At 42.0% G+C, this 19449-nt stretch overlaps 1 protein-coding gene across 1 annotated transcript in view; it reads right to left on the reverse strand.

Moving 5' to 3' along the window:
• Window positions 1-19449, reverse strand: part of spire1b (spire-type actin nucleation factor 1b) — a 53219-nt gene that overhangs the window by 4972 nt on the left and 28798 nt on the right. The window contains exons 5-15 of the mRNA XM_061715678.1: window positions 15524-15595; window positions 15194-15358; window positions 13040-13126; window positions 12459-12591; window positions 10957-10998; window positions 5145-5308; window positions 4940-5033; window positions 4116-4258; window positions 835-972; window positions 581-651; window positions 440-467 (exon numbers count right to left, since the gene is read on the reverse strand). Of these exons, the coding sequence (XP_061571662.1) occupies window positions 440-467; window positions 581-651; window positions 835-972; window positions 4116-4258; window positions 4940-5033; window positions 5145-5308; window positions 10957-10998; window positions 12459-12591; window positions 13040-13126; window positions 15194-15358; window positions 15524-15595 (1137 nt within the window). The remainder of the gene's footprint in view (window positions 1-439; window positions 468-580; window positions 652-834; window positions 973-4115; window positions 4259-4939; window positions 5034-5144; window positions 5309-10956; window positions 10999-12458; window positions 12592-13039; window positions 13127-15193; window positions 15359-15523; window positions 15596-19449) is intronic.

Raw genomic sequence — 19449 nt, forward strand, 5'->3', positions numbered from 1 at the left:
GTTGAGCCGTTAGGCCACGCCCATTAATGTAAACCATTAAATATCACATTTTTCACCAGGTCTGGCTTGCATGCAAAATTTGGTGACTTTTGGGGCACATTTAGGGGGAAAAAGGCCCTCTTTCGTCAGAAGAATAAAAAAAAGAAAGAAATAGAAAGAAAAAAATTCCTACAGATACCATAGGGCCTTCGCACTGTAAGTGCTCGGGCCCTAATAAGTAGTCCATTAAACTGGATGAAGACTCTTCAGAGAGCATCTGCAACACTGTGGTTGCAGTAATGTATTAAATCTAGTATCCACAGTTATGCTGATGCACACTGAACTATGATGTTTTTAACTTTGTGTCTGAAGAGGGAGGTTGGTTTTTAAGAGCATGCTGTTGAAAGACTGAAGACAGAGGAGTTTAAAGCTGTGCACTGATTAATCCTGTGGGACGTACCTTTTTACAGCACTGCGCGCACACGGGCCTGAAAACAGACAAGACAAACAGAGGAGCAGATGAATGAAAGCATCACAGCACTGAAAATAACACTTATCGCATTTGGATGATGGAAAAAGATCATAATCTGAGATGTTTTACTTTTTGCAGAACTGGCAGACGTAGGACCAGGTGAACAAGGAAAACCTTTTGGTTCGACAACAGAAGCAAAGCTAGACAGAATAGAAATACAATTTATGTTAAAAATAATTACTGGGAACTCAAGTCATTCTTTAGCACGGAGATGAAACTTCCTCATGAGAAAGTTATGTTTATACATCTTTTCTCTCAACACAGAGGCAGCCCGGCTCATTCAGGGTATCAATACACTCTTTAACACATTTAAAACGTGTTACCTTCCCCTTCTTCATTGCAGTGTAGATTTCTTTGTACTGCTGGAACTTCTCCAGCTCTGCTTTGACCAGCACTTGTCTGATGTGCATCACCTCCTCCACCGTCAGAGACAGACACTCCACCGGGAAACAGAACTCCTCCTGCAGCATCAAAACACACACATCCTTGTACTCCCACCTCTGGAAGGATCCGCTGCACATTTCTTCATCCCTAATCTTAAGTAGCACGACTGAATTTCTTACTCTACTCATCAGCTTAAGAGGAAACGCTAGTCTTGACCCTCACCAGCTTAAGCATTTTGGTCCCCACCAAGCTCTTGGACTCTGCAGGTATATTTAGCTCCAGGTTTTAATAACACACACACACACATAGCAGCAGTGCATGAGTGGATCCACAACACAGGGCTCAGTGTTTAGGATTCAGGACACAAACATGCATCCTTCTGCACCTCCCAGAGCTCTGTGTGCGGGTCCAGGCTAACTCTGGGTCATGAAAATGTCCTCCTTGTTCGCTGTAGAGAGCCAGTACAGAGAGGACTCAGGATTCAGATACACCTGGAGTGAATATTGGAGTCCTGCAGCGCTGGAACGCTGTGTATTGGCTGTCTTAACATTTGGACAGATAGACCAACTAAAAGTCATCAAATAGTCCATGGGCCAGAGTCCAAAATGTCACTTGTCAGCACCACTCAAGGTGACCAAACTTGCTTATCATATGTGAAAAAATCCATGTCTGTAGATGATATTTTGGTATGATAACCTTCCTGAGTGGCAGCTGGATCAGAGTTATCAGCTCATGAAGTTCAGAAAATTACATTTTAGATGTTGCTGCATATCCTGGTTTAGATTTAGGATATCTGTCAATGTTTCACTATATTGTCTTTGGTATCATTTTAAAGGGGACCTTTTAAGCATTCATTCAAGCTAAGATGTGAATCTTTCTGACCAACATAGAGGTCACTGCAGCTCTTTAAACTATAAACAACACACATTTTTACACCATTTCCGCCTAAATAATATACTATATTTTATCCCTGTGTCATCTAGGAACAACAGAGACACAAAATACAAAAACTGGAATACTCACAGGACCATAAGGATTCAGGAAATGTATAATATACCCATACTATATCATTGTTACAGGTCATTGTGAGCCTTCAAGAGCATCATTAGGCTCCTATGAAACTATAACAGGCTAATGTCACAAACTGGTCTTTATCATGCAAATACAGGACTCAAAGGACATAACGATGAGATAAGGAACCAGCTTAGTTTTATAAACATTAGAGACACAAAATACAAAAAAAAAAAAAAAAAAAAAAACGTGAATACTCACAGGACCATAAGGATTCAGGAAATGTATAATATACCCAATTTAGAATCATCAATTAACCTGAAGAGGGTGGTAACTTCATGAGCTGATAACTCTGATCCAGCTGCCACTCAGGAAGGTTATCATACCAGAATATAATCTATAGACATGGATCTTTTCAAAAATGATAAGTAAGTTTGGTCACCTTGAGTGGTGCTGGTATCTGGTCTGGAACATGGACTACAAAGAACAAAGAAAGGACCTAAAGATAAAAGATTAGCTGGTTCACAGGAAATCCCTGATGGGTCCTTGCTGGTGTGGGTATGATGTATGTTCAACGTTAACCACTGAAAAACCTTTCTTTCTCTTAAAGTCTATGATGTAGTTTTCTGTTACCCCCACACTGACACATCTAAAAATGCCCGGGTTAAATTTCACTGAGTTTCCGTGTCTTTTCCCAAGAACACTTTGACACGTGGACTGTTGGGATCGGAGACCGACCACCAGACGACTGCTCTGCTGCCTCAGCTCGTGTTTCTTTCTCAGAGATAAGCAGAGAAACTGGAACAACCCGGTGAACATCTGTCTGAAACTGACTGTTTTAAACTACAAAAACCACATACGAACACATAAGTTGGCCTTCCACATCTCCTTGTTCTGTTATTTCTAATTCTCTCTTGCCAATAAAGATGAACAAAAGCTCCCAGAAGTATTCAGAAAAAATATTTCATAATCCTTTGCAATTTGAACTCATATAACTCACACCTTGATTTGTTGATGCAAGAGTACCAGAGCTATGACAACTTGCACCAGGATGTGAGAATGTTAGAAATGAAGTTAGGGATTGTTGGCTCTCGATGATCACCAGCATAGTTGTTATTGGCCTGCCGCGGTGACAGTGTGCCTGCAGGTGAATGATCTCTAATGAAGCTGCAAGCGCGGTAATCATGGGGAAGCTGCGGTTATTATGCCAGAACTGACTGAGGGGGAGACTGGCAAACCTTGGCCGGCTCTCTTCGTCTGACGTAAAAGCTCCTGCACAGAGCAAAAACTGCCGTCGCCAACCTCAACACAAGCGTCTCGATGGGGTGGGAGCTCCAAACAGGGAGGAGGGTGGAGGGAGGGGGGGAAAGGGGGAGGAAAGAGGTCCAGGAGTGGAATGAGCCCTCTATCCAAACCTGAACGAGAGATGACACGTGTGCGGGGGAGAGGGGGACACAAGTCCTCCACGCTTTGTACATATAGGTGAATACAGCAAGAAGTCATTTTGAACAAAGAAACTGAGAAAAAACTAAACAGTTTGTGTTTTTGATCCTGCTCTCTTATCTACTCATGCTGTCCATCACTTTGTCTACTTAATTAAGTTACTGAACCAAACTGGAGCGCTACACCAGCTACACAGCCTCAGGAGGTCAGTGGGATGAGGGAAAAAACAAACTTTAATGTGATTTATAGTGTAATTTATCTGAAAGAGGACATAATGTTGAAAAACACTCCCTTTTGCTCTGAAAGTACATGTTTGGATGTTTTAAGTAACAACCAACTCTCCAAACTTTGCGATAAGGCAGCCTCGTCCTTTTTTTGGAGCCAGTTCAGCGCTAAATTGCATAATTGAGTGAGTGGTTCATATGTTCAGCGTGCTGTAACATCACAGACCCAGATCAGAGTATAATCATTCATCTTCCCTCGTTTGTCTTCACCCAGTTTGACATCATGCTGAATAACAAAGGTCAGATCAGTTGAGCGGTCGACTCCGCCCCTAAAACCAGCTGCTATGAACACAGCTGTGAAGGACAGGTCTACATGTAGGACTATATCTCATGTCACAAGCATTTCATTAACAACTTTTTTTTAATGCGGGGTACTTTTGTACAGCGCTAAAAAGTAGCCTCTACTTTCATCTAATTTTCATAATGACATTTTGCTGACACTGCGTTGGAATCCCAATAAGACCACCGCTGCTCCCACTCACCAGAGACTTGGAGCTCTTTTTGGAGGGCGGCTGGAACGTCTTAACGTTGGTGGGCGTCTCTTTCTCGATGGAGTGTCTCCTCGGGGGCGTCTGACGCCTCTCCGGCTGAGGTGTGGAGGAGATGGGCAGGAACATGGGCGGAGCTGGAGATCATGGTGTTGGGAAGAGAAGAGGAGGCAGCTTAACTATACAGAACCCAGCCATTTTCTGGTTCAGGAGCCAAGAAGTACTACTCATTCAAAAAAAGGAGAAAGCAGGAGTTGTACAATTAAAGATTATTGATCAGTCTAAGGCAGGGGTCGGCAACCCGCGGCTCTAGAGCCGCATGCGGCTCTTTATCGCTGCCCTAGTGGCTCCTGGAGCTTTTTCAAAAATGTTTGACCTTTTTTTCCCTTTTTTTCTTCTTTTTTCCCCTTTTTTTCTCTTTTTTTCTTCTTTTTTTCTTTTTTTTTCTCTTTTTTTCTCCCTTTTTCCTTTCCTTTTTAATCTCAACATTTCAACTTTTTTCTCAACATTTCGACTTTTTTGTCAAGATTGTACTTCAACATTGATCTTGACATTTCGACTTTTTTCTCGACATTTCAACTTTTTTCTCAAAATTGTAATTCAACATTAATCTTGAAATTTCGACTTTTTTTTCGACATTTCGACTTTTTTCTCGAAGTGCATAATGAAAAAAAAATCTATTCATTTTTTGCGGCTCCAGACATATTAGTTTTTTGTGTTTTTGGTCCAATACGGCTCTTTCAACATTTTGTGTTGCCGACCCCTGCTCTAAGGCCTGAGCTGCCACAGAGGGATGTAGAAAACACTTGCTCTCTTACTTTTCTTCCCCAGTGCAGACTCTGGAGACGTGTCATCCAGCATAGGCGTGGTCACACTGGAGCTGCTGGCAGATCTGTGCCCAACGGGCTCATCCTGAATGTATGAATAATACAAAAACTTCCATCAACCTTTGCTCCATACATGCCAGGTGCAATTATGCCCCAAAACAGAGAAGAAGAAGTCAATCCAAACAGACAGACTCACGTCTGAGTCGGAGCTGTCCAGCTCGGCCAGGCTGGGCGCCTTCAGAAGCTTCTTCCTCGGAGGGACGGACTGAGAACCGGAGGGTTGCACTCGAGGAGACGCCGACCCGTTGATCAGAGACAGAGTGCTGGACGTCCTCCTGCCCATGTATGGACTATACTCATCTGCACAGAGCCACACAGGACACCGTCATTCAGGGACAGGGATTAGAAGCAGCTAGGGTGAATCCCAAATCCCCTCCTCTTGGGCTCCCTTTGCATCCTTGCCAGGTTCATTTTTAAATCTTAAGTTATGTCTTCCCCATTTAGGAAACAGCTTTCAAATCACAGTTTTAGGTGCAAGGATGCAAGGAAACCTGTTACAGAAGACTGAGCTTTGAGATCCATGAGGGTTGAAGAGGTTGGGAAGGGCGGGTTGATCTGAGGGGAGGCAAAGGAGCAGGCCAGCGTTACATACAGAGCATGGATGCCTCTGGCACTAGATATTCAAACTTCTTAAGAGTCTCTCTCTCCTGTCTGGTCTAATGGTAACTGTCTGGAAATCCATGAAATTATGTTTCCATAGAGAGAGAACAATAACGATAACCAGCAATTTAACAAGCTGCCTGATTTCATCTGTAACTTGTGAAAAAGTTCAATGCTTAAAGCAAAAAAAAAGTTGCAAAGAGAGGGTTTGTAAGAAGGGAGGAGATAAAGAGCCACAGCTGAAGTAGGAAAGACAATCTTCCTAAAACCTAACAAGTCAACTAAAACACTAAACCAGACTCAGTTGATCTTTAATTTTATTTCATTTTTTTCTAACTCTCAACTGTCAAGAATCCGGTTTGGGGAGTTTATTAGTGTACAGCCACCGAGGGAGTTGGACGAGGCTGTTAGGTTAATGCAGAGCAGCCCTGGTGAACCTTCATACGTTACCTCGTCCCGACCGGAACAGATCCTGAGGCATACTGCGAGTTTTGCCAAAACCTAGAAGGGAACACCTCCTTCATTAGACCGGCAGCGTGCACATCCCTGCAGCTCATATCCAAACCACCTAAGCTGACTGCAGTCAATACTGATAACATCTTTGAACAGTTTAAATCTTCTTCCTTCTTAACGCTGCTTTGCTAAGTTCTTCGTTTAAACATTTTTATACGGCTTTTGCGCTGATGTCAGCTGTTTTCAGTGAAATAATGCAGTGCATGAGGATATAAATACACTGGAGCAGTGAAAGTGTCTTAACTGTTACTGGCTGTAAAGTCTGTAAACCCAATCAGAGGGGTCTTCAGGATGACATCTGTGCACTGCGGGTAAACTAGAACTGAAACCTCAAAACATCTGTGTGAGGTTAATCAACCTTTTTGAATAAATTTGTCTTTATGAAACTACCAGAATCAGAATCAGAATCAGTCAGCTTGAAGAGCTGACTGTTTGTTCACATGCTTATCACATGTTAAAAGATGAGGGCAGCCCTTCCTGTGTTCCGTCAGGGTTTTGGGCTGTCCCACAAATACCTCATTGTCTTTAAAGGTTAGCTAAGGGTTAGTTGACCATCTGGTGACACAAGACCCCCTTGACCATTTGAGTTTTTTAAAAGGATGTCTGTTGCTCTGCACACCACAGATAAGTTGCTTATTAACTGAAAAGTCATAGGTGTGACCTTTTTAACCATCATCTGATACCATGTCTGTTCTCCATCTGTTCATTGTCCATTATCTATACATTGACAGTCCAAATATGGTCATTCCTGTCATCCTTTCCTCAAATAAAAAGCGTCCTGCAGAAGCAGCAAGTTGAGAGAAGACCTGGCGAGTTCTCAGAGGAGGGCCGTGTTGCCCTGAAGCTCCTCAGACTTCTCTCCAAAGCTTCTGCAGAAGCACCTTAAAGATCATCCAACAGTCTCTGTGTCTTTCCTAAGTTATGTTGATTTAGGAACCTAACAATCTGAAATCCAATTACTATCAAAAGATGATGAATGAAACCTGAAATCTCCAGCGGAGAAAGGTTTTAGTCATAAAAAGGTGGCAGCCACTGACTTTTACAGACGACCAAGCCAACAACTCTCAGCTGACATCAGAGTCTGGAGGCTCCAAAATGTAAAGCTGACTCTTCCAGACGTCTCCTTTATGCTGAGTCGTGGTTCTGCAGATCAGACCGGACTTTTAACGAGTAAAGGACCCGACAGCTCTCATACTGACAGCAGATTTTCCCCCCGCCAGTCTAGCAGAACACGTTAATGCAACCACACTATTTTCCTACATCATTTTAAATACGTATGATAATATCCACACTGTCTGTGATGTTTTTCTCTCTAAAATAATAAAGCAGTATTGTGGTGAAACAGGAAGTGTCAGCTTGTGGGGATTTGTCAAAATAAGAAAAATCCCATCAATCCACAGCCGAAAAGCCCAATAACAGCTGAGCTGTGTTGTTGTCTGGTCCATAGCAGACAAGAAAATGCCACCGAAGGACTGGATATGCCTAAAGACACAGTTGGAGGAGCATTTTGAAATTAATCGGGTTAATTGGGATGTAATTGGTTGAAAAAGAGCCTCTTCATCTACATACTGTAGAGTAATTACAGAATGATGTTAATCAGTGGAAAGCTGTCTAATTTACTGAACCTACCATCATCAAAAGATTGAATTCAGTTCACTATAATTGAATATTCTCAACAAAAGACACCTCACGGCACTTTACACAGAAAGAAAACAAGTTCAGCTTTATCACAACTCAATCAAGTTAAGTTAAAATCAATATTGGACGTCTGTGATCTGCAGGCCCTCAGATTGAAGGACATTAAAAGCAGATATGATTTTGCAAAATGGAAATCACTGCAAACGTTTCAGGACATGACGTCTCCGGACCCAGCTGGCTGTACCACGTAACGCAGGTTATCTCGCTATCACGCAAATTCAAATGGAGCTTCTTTTTTTTCTTTTTATCTTAAGACTGAACATATCCCGAACATATATTAATAAATATTAACTAAGTAACTTACTAACTAACTATTTCCCCTAGTTTACATATTCGATATGTCTTCTGTGCTCTATTGTGAATGAAGTGGGTTTATGAGGTTTACAATCTGTTTTTATCTACAGGACTGTCTCAGAAAATTAGAATATTGTGATTTTCTGTAATGCAATTACAAAAACAAAAATGTCATACATTCTGGATTCATTACAAATCAACTGAAATATTGCAAGCCTTTTATTATTTTAATATTGCTGATCATGGTTTACAGCTTAAGAAAACTCAAATATCCTATCTAAAAAAAATTGAATATTCTGGGAATCTTAATCTTAAACTGTAAACCATAATCAGCAATATTAAAATAATAAAAGGCTTGCAATATTTCAGTTGATTTGTAATGAATCCAGAATGTATGACATTTTTGTTTTTTTAAATTGCATTACAGAAAATAAAGAACTTTATCACAATATTCTAATTTTCTTAGACAGTCCTGAACACAGCGTTTGTCACATTTTTGGAGAATTTTGTTAAATCTTTCATAATAGTTAAAAATCTTAATCTGCTCTGAGTTTGGTTGGTTAACTAGTTCACAGCCCAACACAAAGTCATAGCACAGCTTCAACCCTGTGACACGTTCTTCTTCTTGAATCCAGGCCTTTCTAGGTACAGATCAAACATTCATCGTGCTGGTTAAAGTGTAAGTGGCATGTTCCTTACTGCATAGACATCTGAGAATGATTCACTGTGGAGGGAAGAATGTACACGCAAATACACAGATCATTGGACAACATGAACGCGGGAGCAGGTGGCAGTAACACGAGGAAAGCTGGTGGCGTGTGAGGGACACTGGCTTCAGTAGGAGAGGATGCGGAGCTCAGCACTGGGCTGGTTTGACTGCATCAGCAGACTCCACCTCCACCACCACGTCCAAAGTTGTATCATCAAGGGAAAGTGCCTGTCCTTGCGGGGGGAAAACACTGTATCGTGACAGACTGCCCTTCTCAGGGCTGTGCAGAGCATGATGCTGCACCCTGGTTTTTTTTACAGGCTGATTCATCTCTGCAAAGTCACTGTTGCACATAAAGGGCTCTGTTGTGTAAAGTTGATTATGCTCAGAGAAACAGAGGCAGCCCCGGAGCTGCTGGATGTTCCTGCTCACTCCTTGATGCCGTGGCTGCCAGCAGGTCTCTACTTTAGATTCACATTACAGCACTACACTTAACAGATTATTTTCTTAGCAAAGGAGACGCTTTTTCAGTGTTGAGAGATGAGAAGGATTGGCTTGAATTCTGTTTTCAAGAGATAAATCATGCAAACAGCAAAAAAATATTTGATATTTACAAAGGCAGCAACATTTAAAGTTTGCAACCGTAACAAATAAGCTCCACCTTACTCTGTAGTGGTAATGATCAAAGCATAACAAGCACTGACAAGATATTGTAAATGTATTCAGTTGAATAAAGTTACAAGATGTAAAGCTTCACTAGGATATAATTCAGAATGTAAACAGTGATTTATTTTAACTAATCGATTCATTAAATTGAATGTAATCCTAAATTGCCTGTAAGGCAATGTGATGTATTTAAACGAGCCGCAGAGCTGGAGCAGCCGGTCTCTGATGAGAAATAAGACAAAAAGCCTCTGGTGTGGAGACGCAGACATCCAAAAAAACTCTGAAACATAATCATTCATGTGGTTTCTGTTGGGTTATAACACAGAGACTGCTTAAAGAAGTCTTAAACACACTGTGGATAATAAATCTGCTTAATGCTGACTGTAAAATGTGAATATACCAAGTTCTATTCTACATATTTTAGGGTGGATTCATATTTTTTTATGTGCATCTTAACTAGTCTGCTGAAAGATCATTCTGATGTGACTGAAGTCAAACAGTAACAGAAACCAGGTCCAGTCAGTGTTGACTCAGACAGACAGAGTAACATTTACTACACCCGGTATGATTCCAGCTTATTTATAATGCTAATTTAACACAGCCCTCTTGGCTACAGGAATACATTTATTTACGATTTTTACAACTCTGGCACCTTTCATATCTGTTGACATGATCTTTCAATTCAATTGTCACATATATACATAGTTGTTTTTTTTCACTCAGTTTGCATTTTTTTTAACTCTTCAGAGAAACTTCAGGTCATTTAGCTGCTATAGAAATAATCTCTAATGTTCATCAGGTAGTCACTATCTTTGTCAGTTGTCCTGTGCTGGATTGGTATCCTTAAGTAAGTTTATTAGAGTTAACACTGATGTCAGCAGAGTTGGTCAGAAAACCAAAACCAGCTGCTGAATATCTTTAAAGTACTACCTCTGAACCTAATCTCCATCAGCTCCTTGCACCAGACATCTTCAATTTCAATCATGTTCATTTGTACGGTAAACAAGTAGTAATAGTCAAAAATAGTCATAAGAACTTTAAACAACATTGTTCATGTATTCATTTTTGAATGTTTAGTTTGTCCAAATACATTTTCTGTATAACCCTAACGAGTGAAAATACCCAGCAGCTCAGGGAGAACCCAACATGGACATGGTGGTGGTTTTAAACTCAGTAAATCCTCTCTGCTGCTCCTTAGTTTGCTCTCCCACTGACCAGTGTCCCACTTCTCCGTGTTTCACCTCCACAGACGGCAGCCAGTCATCACTAACCACAGAAGCATGGCATGAAATGTGAGTGTTGATGCCGTATGTACATGTGGGTGCATGTGGGTGCATGTGGGTGCATGTGGGTGCATGTGGGTGCATGTGGGTGCATGTGCGAGCAGACAAAGCAGATGAGCAGCCACAACATCTGGATAACAGAAAGAGATTTTAAAAAGCCAGGTAAGCAGCAAGGGGGACTTTACCTGACGCAGCAAAACTCAAAGACATGCTAAGAGGCAGCGTTACTGCAACGAGAAACGGCATGGGACAGTTACTGCTTGTGCTCAGGTGCTTAATTAAAGTGCTCTTTTGTTTTTTTAGGGGAATTGCATGAAATGCTTAAGAGTAGTTTGGGTCTTCTGTCCATTGGAGAGGTCACAGCCAAGTGCAGACTATCCAAGGCCAATATAGAGCTAATATACTGAGCTAAGAGAAGATGCAGTTCCTCAACTGACCACTGGGGGCTCGGTATCTCCACTGACCTCCATGTTATTATGCCTAATCTCCCAGCAGAAATAAACAATCTGGTGCTTGATTGGTGGTCAGCATAACCAAGGGCTGGATGTTTACAACCTAGTGCTTAGCACTGTACTAACTTCTGAGCTGTTAATGAGGAACTAACAGAGCATAATCACTCATATTTTATAGACAATTCTTGTTATTGTGCTGTTAATTTGACTAACAGACCACCGTGACTGGCTGTGGTTTGGCCCGGAGGGGTCTGAGGATGAAGCTCAGCCAAGCAGAAGGCGGCTTACGCCAACTGTGCATCGGTTACCCATGGATCAGCTAAACTCCCACGGTCACGGTCAGCTCTGCCACTCCTCCTGCGTGGATCAGCTGCAGGAGCCGAGAACCACATCATTTCAGGACCACTCCCAGTGGAGTTCTGCTGGGACCCGTAAATGTGAGGCCAGAGGCAGCAGGCCGAGAGACTGCAGGACCAGCACAGCTCTGCTAGTCCCGGTTCAGCTCCGGCATCCAAAATAATGCCAGGTAGAGTAGGAACGCTCGTGCAAAAGTGATGCGACGTACTACAGAGCCACAATATGTTCACTGAAACTGCAATGAATTTTGTGGTTTGGGTTATTTTTCTCCCGGCGCTGATCTGAGTAGCGCTCAGCTTCATAATTCCTCTCTGGTTCTCCAACTGACCCCAGCTTAAAGACCAACTACTACAAAGTACTTCACATAACTCCTCTTAAAAAAACAGACCGTCCCTTTAAGGTAAGACTTAACAGATACAAGAAGTAGCTTTTATTTGGAAAATAATGCACATCGTCTGGCCTCAAATCACTCAAGTAGCAACTCACTTTACTCTGGAGATTTCAAGCCACATTTCACAGCCACAGGGAAGAAGTAGCTGTCATTCAAATGCAGGTCTGGTATAAAAATAACTTTACATTTAGCATTACGTTTGTGCTCAACTTTCACTCTAAAGCAAACGACATGGCCAACAGAACGTTAATAGGTGTTAGTAGCAACATAAATATGAGAAAACTTTGCAGCATCAACTACAAGAGCAGCAACAGAAGCACAAATAATAGTGTATTTAGGTGTAAAAGGAACTAAAACAATGACGTGGCTGAAAACTGTAAGCTGAAGCTGTAACAGTCAGAGTGAACTGTGGTCGTATGTGCCGGAGCATATCGTCCTGTGTGCAACAATGGTTTAAAAAGAAAAACTAAATGATAGGCTTCCTCACCCATTCGTTCTCTGCAGACCTCGTCGGGCGACGACACCGGGCGCAGTTTCCTCTCTGACTTGATCTCCTTGAGGATCCGCTCGTGCAGAGTGGGAGGATGCTGAGCTTGAGGCTTCAGCTTACGAGCCGACACCTGCACAGGTGGGTGGTGGGTTTAAACAGGGACGTAAACGGGCATGGAGGCAATTCACTCTCCACCTCATCGTGTCTGCACTAAATTATTGTTGTCCTGACTTCTGAGCAGGATATATTCATTCACAGAACAGTTTAACTGGAATTATAAAGCTTCAACATTTATATTTTGCAGGAACTATAACTGAATATATAAAGTACTTTAAGCGATAATTATCTGGGCCTTGAACAGCAGGTTAAAAGCTACTGATGTTGAGTCCTGATACCTGATAAAGCAGAAAATAGACCCCAAACCTTACAGTCATGGAGATTTAAGGGATTAGAAACATGCAAAGGTTGTAAAATACCGTTCAAACGGAACCCAAATCACTTTTCTTGATGAACAATGTTTTCCTGAGCTGCAGACGGAGATCTGGTTCATGCTGAGGTCCAGAGTAATGAATACGTACAGGGTTGAGAGGCGGTCTGGACCTGATGAACTCCAGGATGACTTCGTGAGCACTTTTCTTTAGTCTTGGTGGGATGTCGCCATTAACCTGACACAAAGATGCACACATGGAAGAAGAATCGGTTTAGTCGTGTTTAAAAACCGAAGAATAAAACTGTTTGAGATTGGGATGTAACCAAGAGTCTTATGTGAGGTTCTTATGTGAATGTGAGGTTACACAGCGTCAAAGCATCAACAGCAAAGCCCAGACATCCCTGAGAAACCCAGGAGCAGCAAACCAGACACCTCCAACAAGTATGTGGATGTGTGCAAGGGTAGGAAGTTCGTTCATCCATCCATCCATCCATCCATCCATCCATCCATCCATCCATCCATCCATCCATCCATCCATCCATCCATCCATCCATCCATCCATCCATCCATCCATCCATCCATCCATCCATCCATCCATCCATCCATCCATCCTGTTTCCAGTCACCATCACTAAATGGAGATGACCATATGTTAAAAAATGTTAAATAATCTCACACTAAGGGCCTGATTTACTAAAGGTTTGCGTGTGTAAAAACGTGTGCAAACTTGACATCACCCGCAAACCAAAGTGCCAGCTGATCTACTAACAGCGTGCAAAGAGGACTGCGTCTCTCAAATGAGCAAAATAGCACACGCTGTTCATTTAGTACTTTTGCCCTGATGAATAATCAATATGGGGCGTATCCGCCAGAAATCGCTAAATACTGGGAGGGGAAGATGCAAATATGTCCATTTACCACGCGCAATGAGATTTACCAAGCCTGAAAGTTTTTGCGTGGATTGTGATTGCGTCTGTATTTAATACGTTCAAAAGGAAGGTGCTAATCTGCACATGCAAAAGGAGAAATATTTTATTTGAATGTTAAATCGAGTATTATTTAACAAAAGGTTGCCACAGGAGGCGAATTCATTTTTTTATTTGTGATAATAAATAAATCACGTGTTTTCATGGAGAAAAAAGTGTTTCTTATTGTGCGCCTATACTTTTTCTGCAGTCATACCCCGGTGTTGTGCCGTATTCAGCACCCCTGCCGTGAAAAGAACCCCCTCGTCTGACAAAAATTATATTCTCATTCCGTGTCACGTTCTGTTTAGCGTCCAGTTTTGTGTTAATGATTCATGTTTAAATGCGCTCATGGATTCCACAATAGTCATACTTTCCCACAATCACAGTCACAGATGACAAAAATCGGGTAAATGGTTATTGATGTCATTGATTAATAGCCTGCTTACTGTGTTGTCTTCCATAATATTTGTAAATATATATAATATAAACACCTAAGTATGTGTTTGTGTGAGTGTTATATATAAATATATTGAAGTGTCAGTGTGTTGTTTTTTTTCTTGGTCTACTTATCATTGAATATACGAGGGGGTGCTTTTCACGGCAGGGGTGCTGAATACGGCACAACAATTTGCCTCTTCCACTAATATCTCTAACTCCAACTCGTCAAATTTCATTTTGCGCTTGCGACTATATCCTGCTTTCCATCCAGACTCTCCATGGCGCAAAGTTTGCGCCGCAAACCGTAAGACACGCAACACCTCATTAAAATACTGCTGTTTGCACCTGTTATCAATTATGCACGCAATCTTAGTTGATCACCCGCAAAACACACAACAACAGCACGCGCAAACTTTTTCAGTGCACACGCAATTTAGTACTCTTTATTTAGGATCTAAGTAAATCGGGCCCTAAGTGTTCACAGTCTCAGTTAAAAGATTCCAAAGTGCCACACTTTTCAAGCAAGAAGATATCAGGTGTAGTGATGGCTAACAAAACCCCATCATCTCTTCTTCATCTTGAAGAAGAGATGAAGAGAAATCAAACATCTGTTAGCAGGGTTTCATGCCCGTAAATAGTTTGGCCCTTACTGCAACAAGAGCGCCGGTGTCTTCACAACGACTGTTGCAAGCGCTGTTTCTTTGTATTTTTCCATTTTTTTTGTAGTTGACACTAGATATTAATAACAGTAACATGTTTGTGAGTTTTTCTAAGAGATTTCCCACAGATATGTTAAAACAGTGCTGTAAAGAAGGACTGAATGTCTGCTCCAACGTCCGACACGAGTCACCTGGACTCAACGTCGTGATGCTGAGCAGAGCGTTTCTGGACACTGACCATGACTTTGCGGAGTTTGTAGCGTTTGGAGCGGATGTCGTCCATGAGCATCTCGTAGGGAGTGAGCTGGTACTCGATGGGCAGAGGGTTGTACTGACGCTCCTGCACCTTCTTCAGCTTGACTCCTTCACGAAGGTTCCTCATCACCTGAACCCAGAACCGAGCCTTGGGGACGAAGCAGAGGGAAGCGTTGGAACAGGGTGGGCCATGCCTACAATTACTTTATCTGAACATACAATCATGAAGAATATTGATCATCCCACTGAATATTTGATCCTCAGTCAGGCTGACAGAGAAAGGACCTGCTGAGGTCTGAGTCCACTTGCTTACCCAGTCAGCGTTCTGGAGCTCGTTCAGGTCTCGGGCGGGTTCTTCTGACGACTCCTCCATCTTACGGAGGTTCTGGTGAACACAGACGTGTGGTTATAATTCTGACACAAGCAGATGAGAAACATGTCCCTGCTTTAGCAGATACAGCTGCTGTGCAGGCTCACTTTACAGACAACTAAAGGGAGTTTATGCTCGTCAAAATCATAATGCAAAGCACTTCATTTCCTAGAGAACCATGTTGGTCACGAAAAACTATTCAGTTCATATTTATCTTTAATTCACTGTTATTCATATCGGCCAATTTACAATGAAGTTCGTTCAACAGACGGTGTGTCGGTGTGTTTGGAGAAGAGTCTCCAAACAATAAGGTCGCTAAAGACTATCTGTGGACATTATACATAACACTTTTATCAGAGTTGGATTTTTGTTTTGCATAATTAGCATTTGCACATTTTCACCCCTTCCCCGGTGTTTTTTTCTTGATTTGAGGTATGGGCGTGCTGTTGTATCTGCTCCAGTCGTTTCCATGCGTGCGCTGTAGCCATGACCTTTTCCAGAGACGTTTGTGAAGCCAGCAGGAGGAAAGGCAAATGTTTGGTTAGGATTTCTGTCCATCTGCCTGATATACGAAGTCCTGAATACAAGCAAATTTAGTCGTGTGAAGTAGCAAACAGCTCTGGGAGGAGACTCTGTCACCATACTGTACCTCCTCATCATGGTGACCCTGCTTCAATCTGAGTCTGACAACTTCATGTTTCCTTTAGTTTCACCTTACACAATGTGGTTTGACCGTCATTTAAATCCTCACTTAGGTTCTGACTTTGTTTCGGCAACAAAACTTACATTTAGGCACCAAAATCTCTTTGGGCTGAATTAAAATAGTTATATTTTGCCCCTGGTTAGGACGCTGTGCAAAATGTAAATGAGACTTACAGTATAACCGTTTATATTTAAAAAATCTGCTTTTTTTGAATTTGATAGCGGCAACAGGTTTTTTTTTAAATGCTAGGAGGGGTAATAGGGGGAAGGGTTGGGGTGGTCATGATTTGTTTATCTTCTGTTTTGTTTTTGCTGTTTGTTTAATTTTTTTTGTCTGTTTTATTATTGTTGCTGTAGTTTTTTTGCTTTGTTTTTGTTTTGTTTTATTTTTTAGCGTAGGAAGAGGAGAGAATCTCTGACCGTACTGCTTCCATTCTCTATGCCATTTATAACAGTACTATGATCATCTTGTTACCATGAGATTCTTAATAAATTACAACAAATAGACAAATAGACAAATAGAAAAGACTATTTTTCTGAATCATGGTAGCATATAGTTGCAAAAGAATTGAATATTTTGTTTTGAATACATAAAATCATCAAAGGATTCTGAGCAATTAATGTTATAATTAGATGGAAGGTCCATCTTATAAAAGGGAAGCCATTCATGAACATTATCCTAAAACATCTTCTCTGAGCCAAAGTTCATTTATCATTTTAAACATCATCCTGTGGTCAAATCGAGATTTGAAATGCCAATATAAAACCAGGGCGACGTGGGGTCCAGTCTGTAGGAACTGGGCAGCTGAAAATGATATCAATGTTTTACAGAAACACACTGTATGTTCACATCTAGACAACAAGTGGATCTAAGAAGCTATTATTCTGAAATTGGGACAAAGGTACTGCTGCCGTGTTTCCATTGAACAATGTTTTCTTTCTATGAGTGAAACCCTCCTAGTTCTCTCTCCATATCTCGTACCGTTGTCTTCAAAACAGCGAAGTAGAGCTCCACTTTGATGAAGATAGACCTAAAAATCTTCATTTTCAGACAATATATTGCAGCTGCTGCCTGCGCTGTTGCAAGATTAGTCAACAGAAGAAGAAGAAAGCGGCAGATGATCATTGAACTGATTATTGAGGCAAATCCCTCATGTAATGCAGTAATGTACGATGATCAGGTCGTGTTGTAGCACGACGGCATCGTATTAACGAGCCCAAAAACAGCCAGGAACTAGATTTCCAAGACTTCAGATTGGCCGACTCCATCACATCCAGTGATGCCAGAGACGTGTTTCCATCAAACTTTAGTGATAAACTGGACTATGCACACGTCTGAGAAACCACCGCATCAAAGTCTTAAAAGGTTTTAGTGACATTTGACAGTTTTTTCTTCGAATTCTCAGTGTTGCCAGTAAACGTTTTGTGATATTTAGATTTTGCAATGGAAATGGAATAGATGTCTTTTTCAGGGAAAGTCTTGCATATTTTAGCAAGACATTGCTAAACCACCATCAGGACAGCATGGCATCATAGACTTAGACCCCGTCCACACGTAGCCGGGTATCTGCTAAACCGGAGATATTTTCCTACGTTTGGACCTGTCATCCACAGGAAAACGCAAATAAACGAAGCTTTAAAAAAACTCCGGGCAAAGTGAAGATTTTTGAAAACTCCGTTTATGTAGATGCGTGTAGACAGAGACAACCGGAGTTTTGCGTTTTCGAACGTCACATTATGCGCCAAAACAACAACAAATCTGCTCTGACGTGCGCCTTTTGTTTACTACAGATGATCCAGCATCTGTTCTCCAAGCTATTTATTAAATAAATGGTCTCTGGTCTTGACACCATTACACCGACGCAGAGCCTACGCCGTAGGGTACGCAGCGACGCGCACTGTACGGTGTAGGGCCCGCGAAGCCCCCGCGGAGCCCCGGAGGAGCCCCGGAGGAGCCCCGGAGGAGCCCCGGAGGAGCCCCGGAGGAGCCCCGGAGGAGCCCCGGAGGAGCCGCGGAGGCGCAGCTTCCCCGGGAGCCGCAGATGATCTACAGGTTAGAATGCTTATGAATGTGGTCGAAAACGCAGATCTTCGGTTATGTGTGGAAGGGTTTTTTTTAAAAAACGATGTAATGTGGATGCAAATTTTTTTATAAACGGAGGGGGGAAATATTCGTTTTTAAAAATACCCAGCTACGTGTGGACGGGGTCTTAGGCGTTCTTCTTGCGGTCCAGACCTTTCACCCAGTGAAGATACTTGACTTTTAATTGTTGAACAGCTTGAATCTGATGTCAGGTAACTGGTTTCCTGTTACATGCTGTTACATACATGTTACATGCTACTGACTGATATTATAACGAACCTCGTCACAGATTTACTTTATAAGTGTGGTGGAAGTAAGACATTACATTTAACTTATCCATGTTTTCAGGCAGTGGAAAGGACAGTTGACCCACCTCCTCCCTCCTCCCTGTCAACATCAGATCAATCTCAAGCATCTACAGTGTCGTGTGATGATTAGTGCTGATATATCTTGTCTTTTGTACCACTGACAGTATATCTGCGTCTCTCCTCTCTCTGTTTCTACTTAAACTATTTAAACATTGCTCAAAGTTCGTGTTCTGGGTCTCTGGAAAGCACCTAGAGACAGTTTTTATTCTCACGGATGCTATAAAAATAAAACTGAACTGAATGTAATTACTGTACATCTGCAGGAAACACGGGATTCATCTGTGTTTGTCTCCTTTCAGGTTCAATAGGTGATGTCAATGTTTGTGCATGTGTGCTCTCTGTGTGAGGGAAAGTGAGATAAAGAGCATTTTAAAACAGCAGTCACATAGAAAATATGCTCCCCGGGGCTCATTTCTGTGGGCCCTCTGTGCACGTAACAGAGCGGCGGAGCCTGATAAGACGGTCACAAGAGCCGGGCCAGCTGACTGTGGAGGGAAAAACCTCGGCTCACTGGAAATCACAGTTCTTCATCCTATCAGGGAACAGCTGTCTCTACCGGCCGTTGCATAATGTCACCGCCAACGTGGAGCAGACTGCTGATTACAAGTCGTGTTGTCAACGGTGTGTAGGGCGTCAGCGGCAGCGGAGACCGCTGCAGCTCTCACGGATTCATAACGGTTCGTCTCATTAAGATACAACTAATCTAGCCATTGAAG

Source organism: Cololabis saira, chromosome 3 (genome assembly GCF_033807715.1).
Source record: "Cololabis saira isolate AMF1-May2022 chromosome 3, fColSai1.1, whole genome shotgun sequence".
In the NCBI taxonomy this organism is placed as follows: domain Eukaryota; kingdom Metazoa; phylum Chordata; class Actinopteri; order Beloniformes; family Belonidae; genus Cololabis; species Cololabis saira.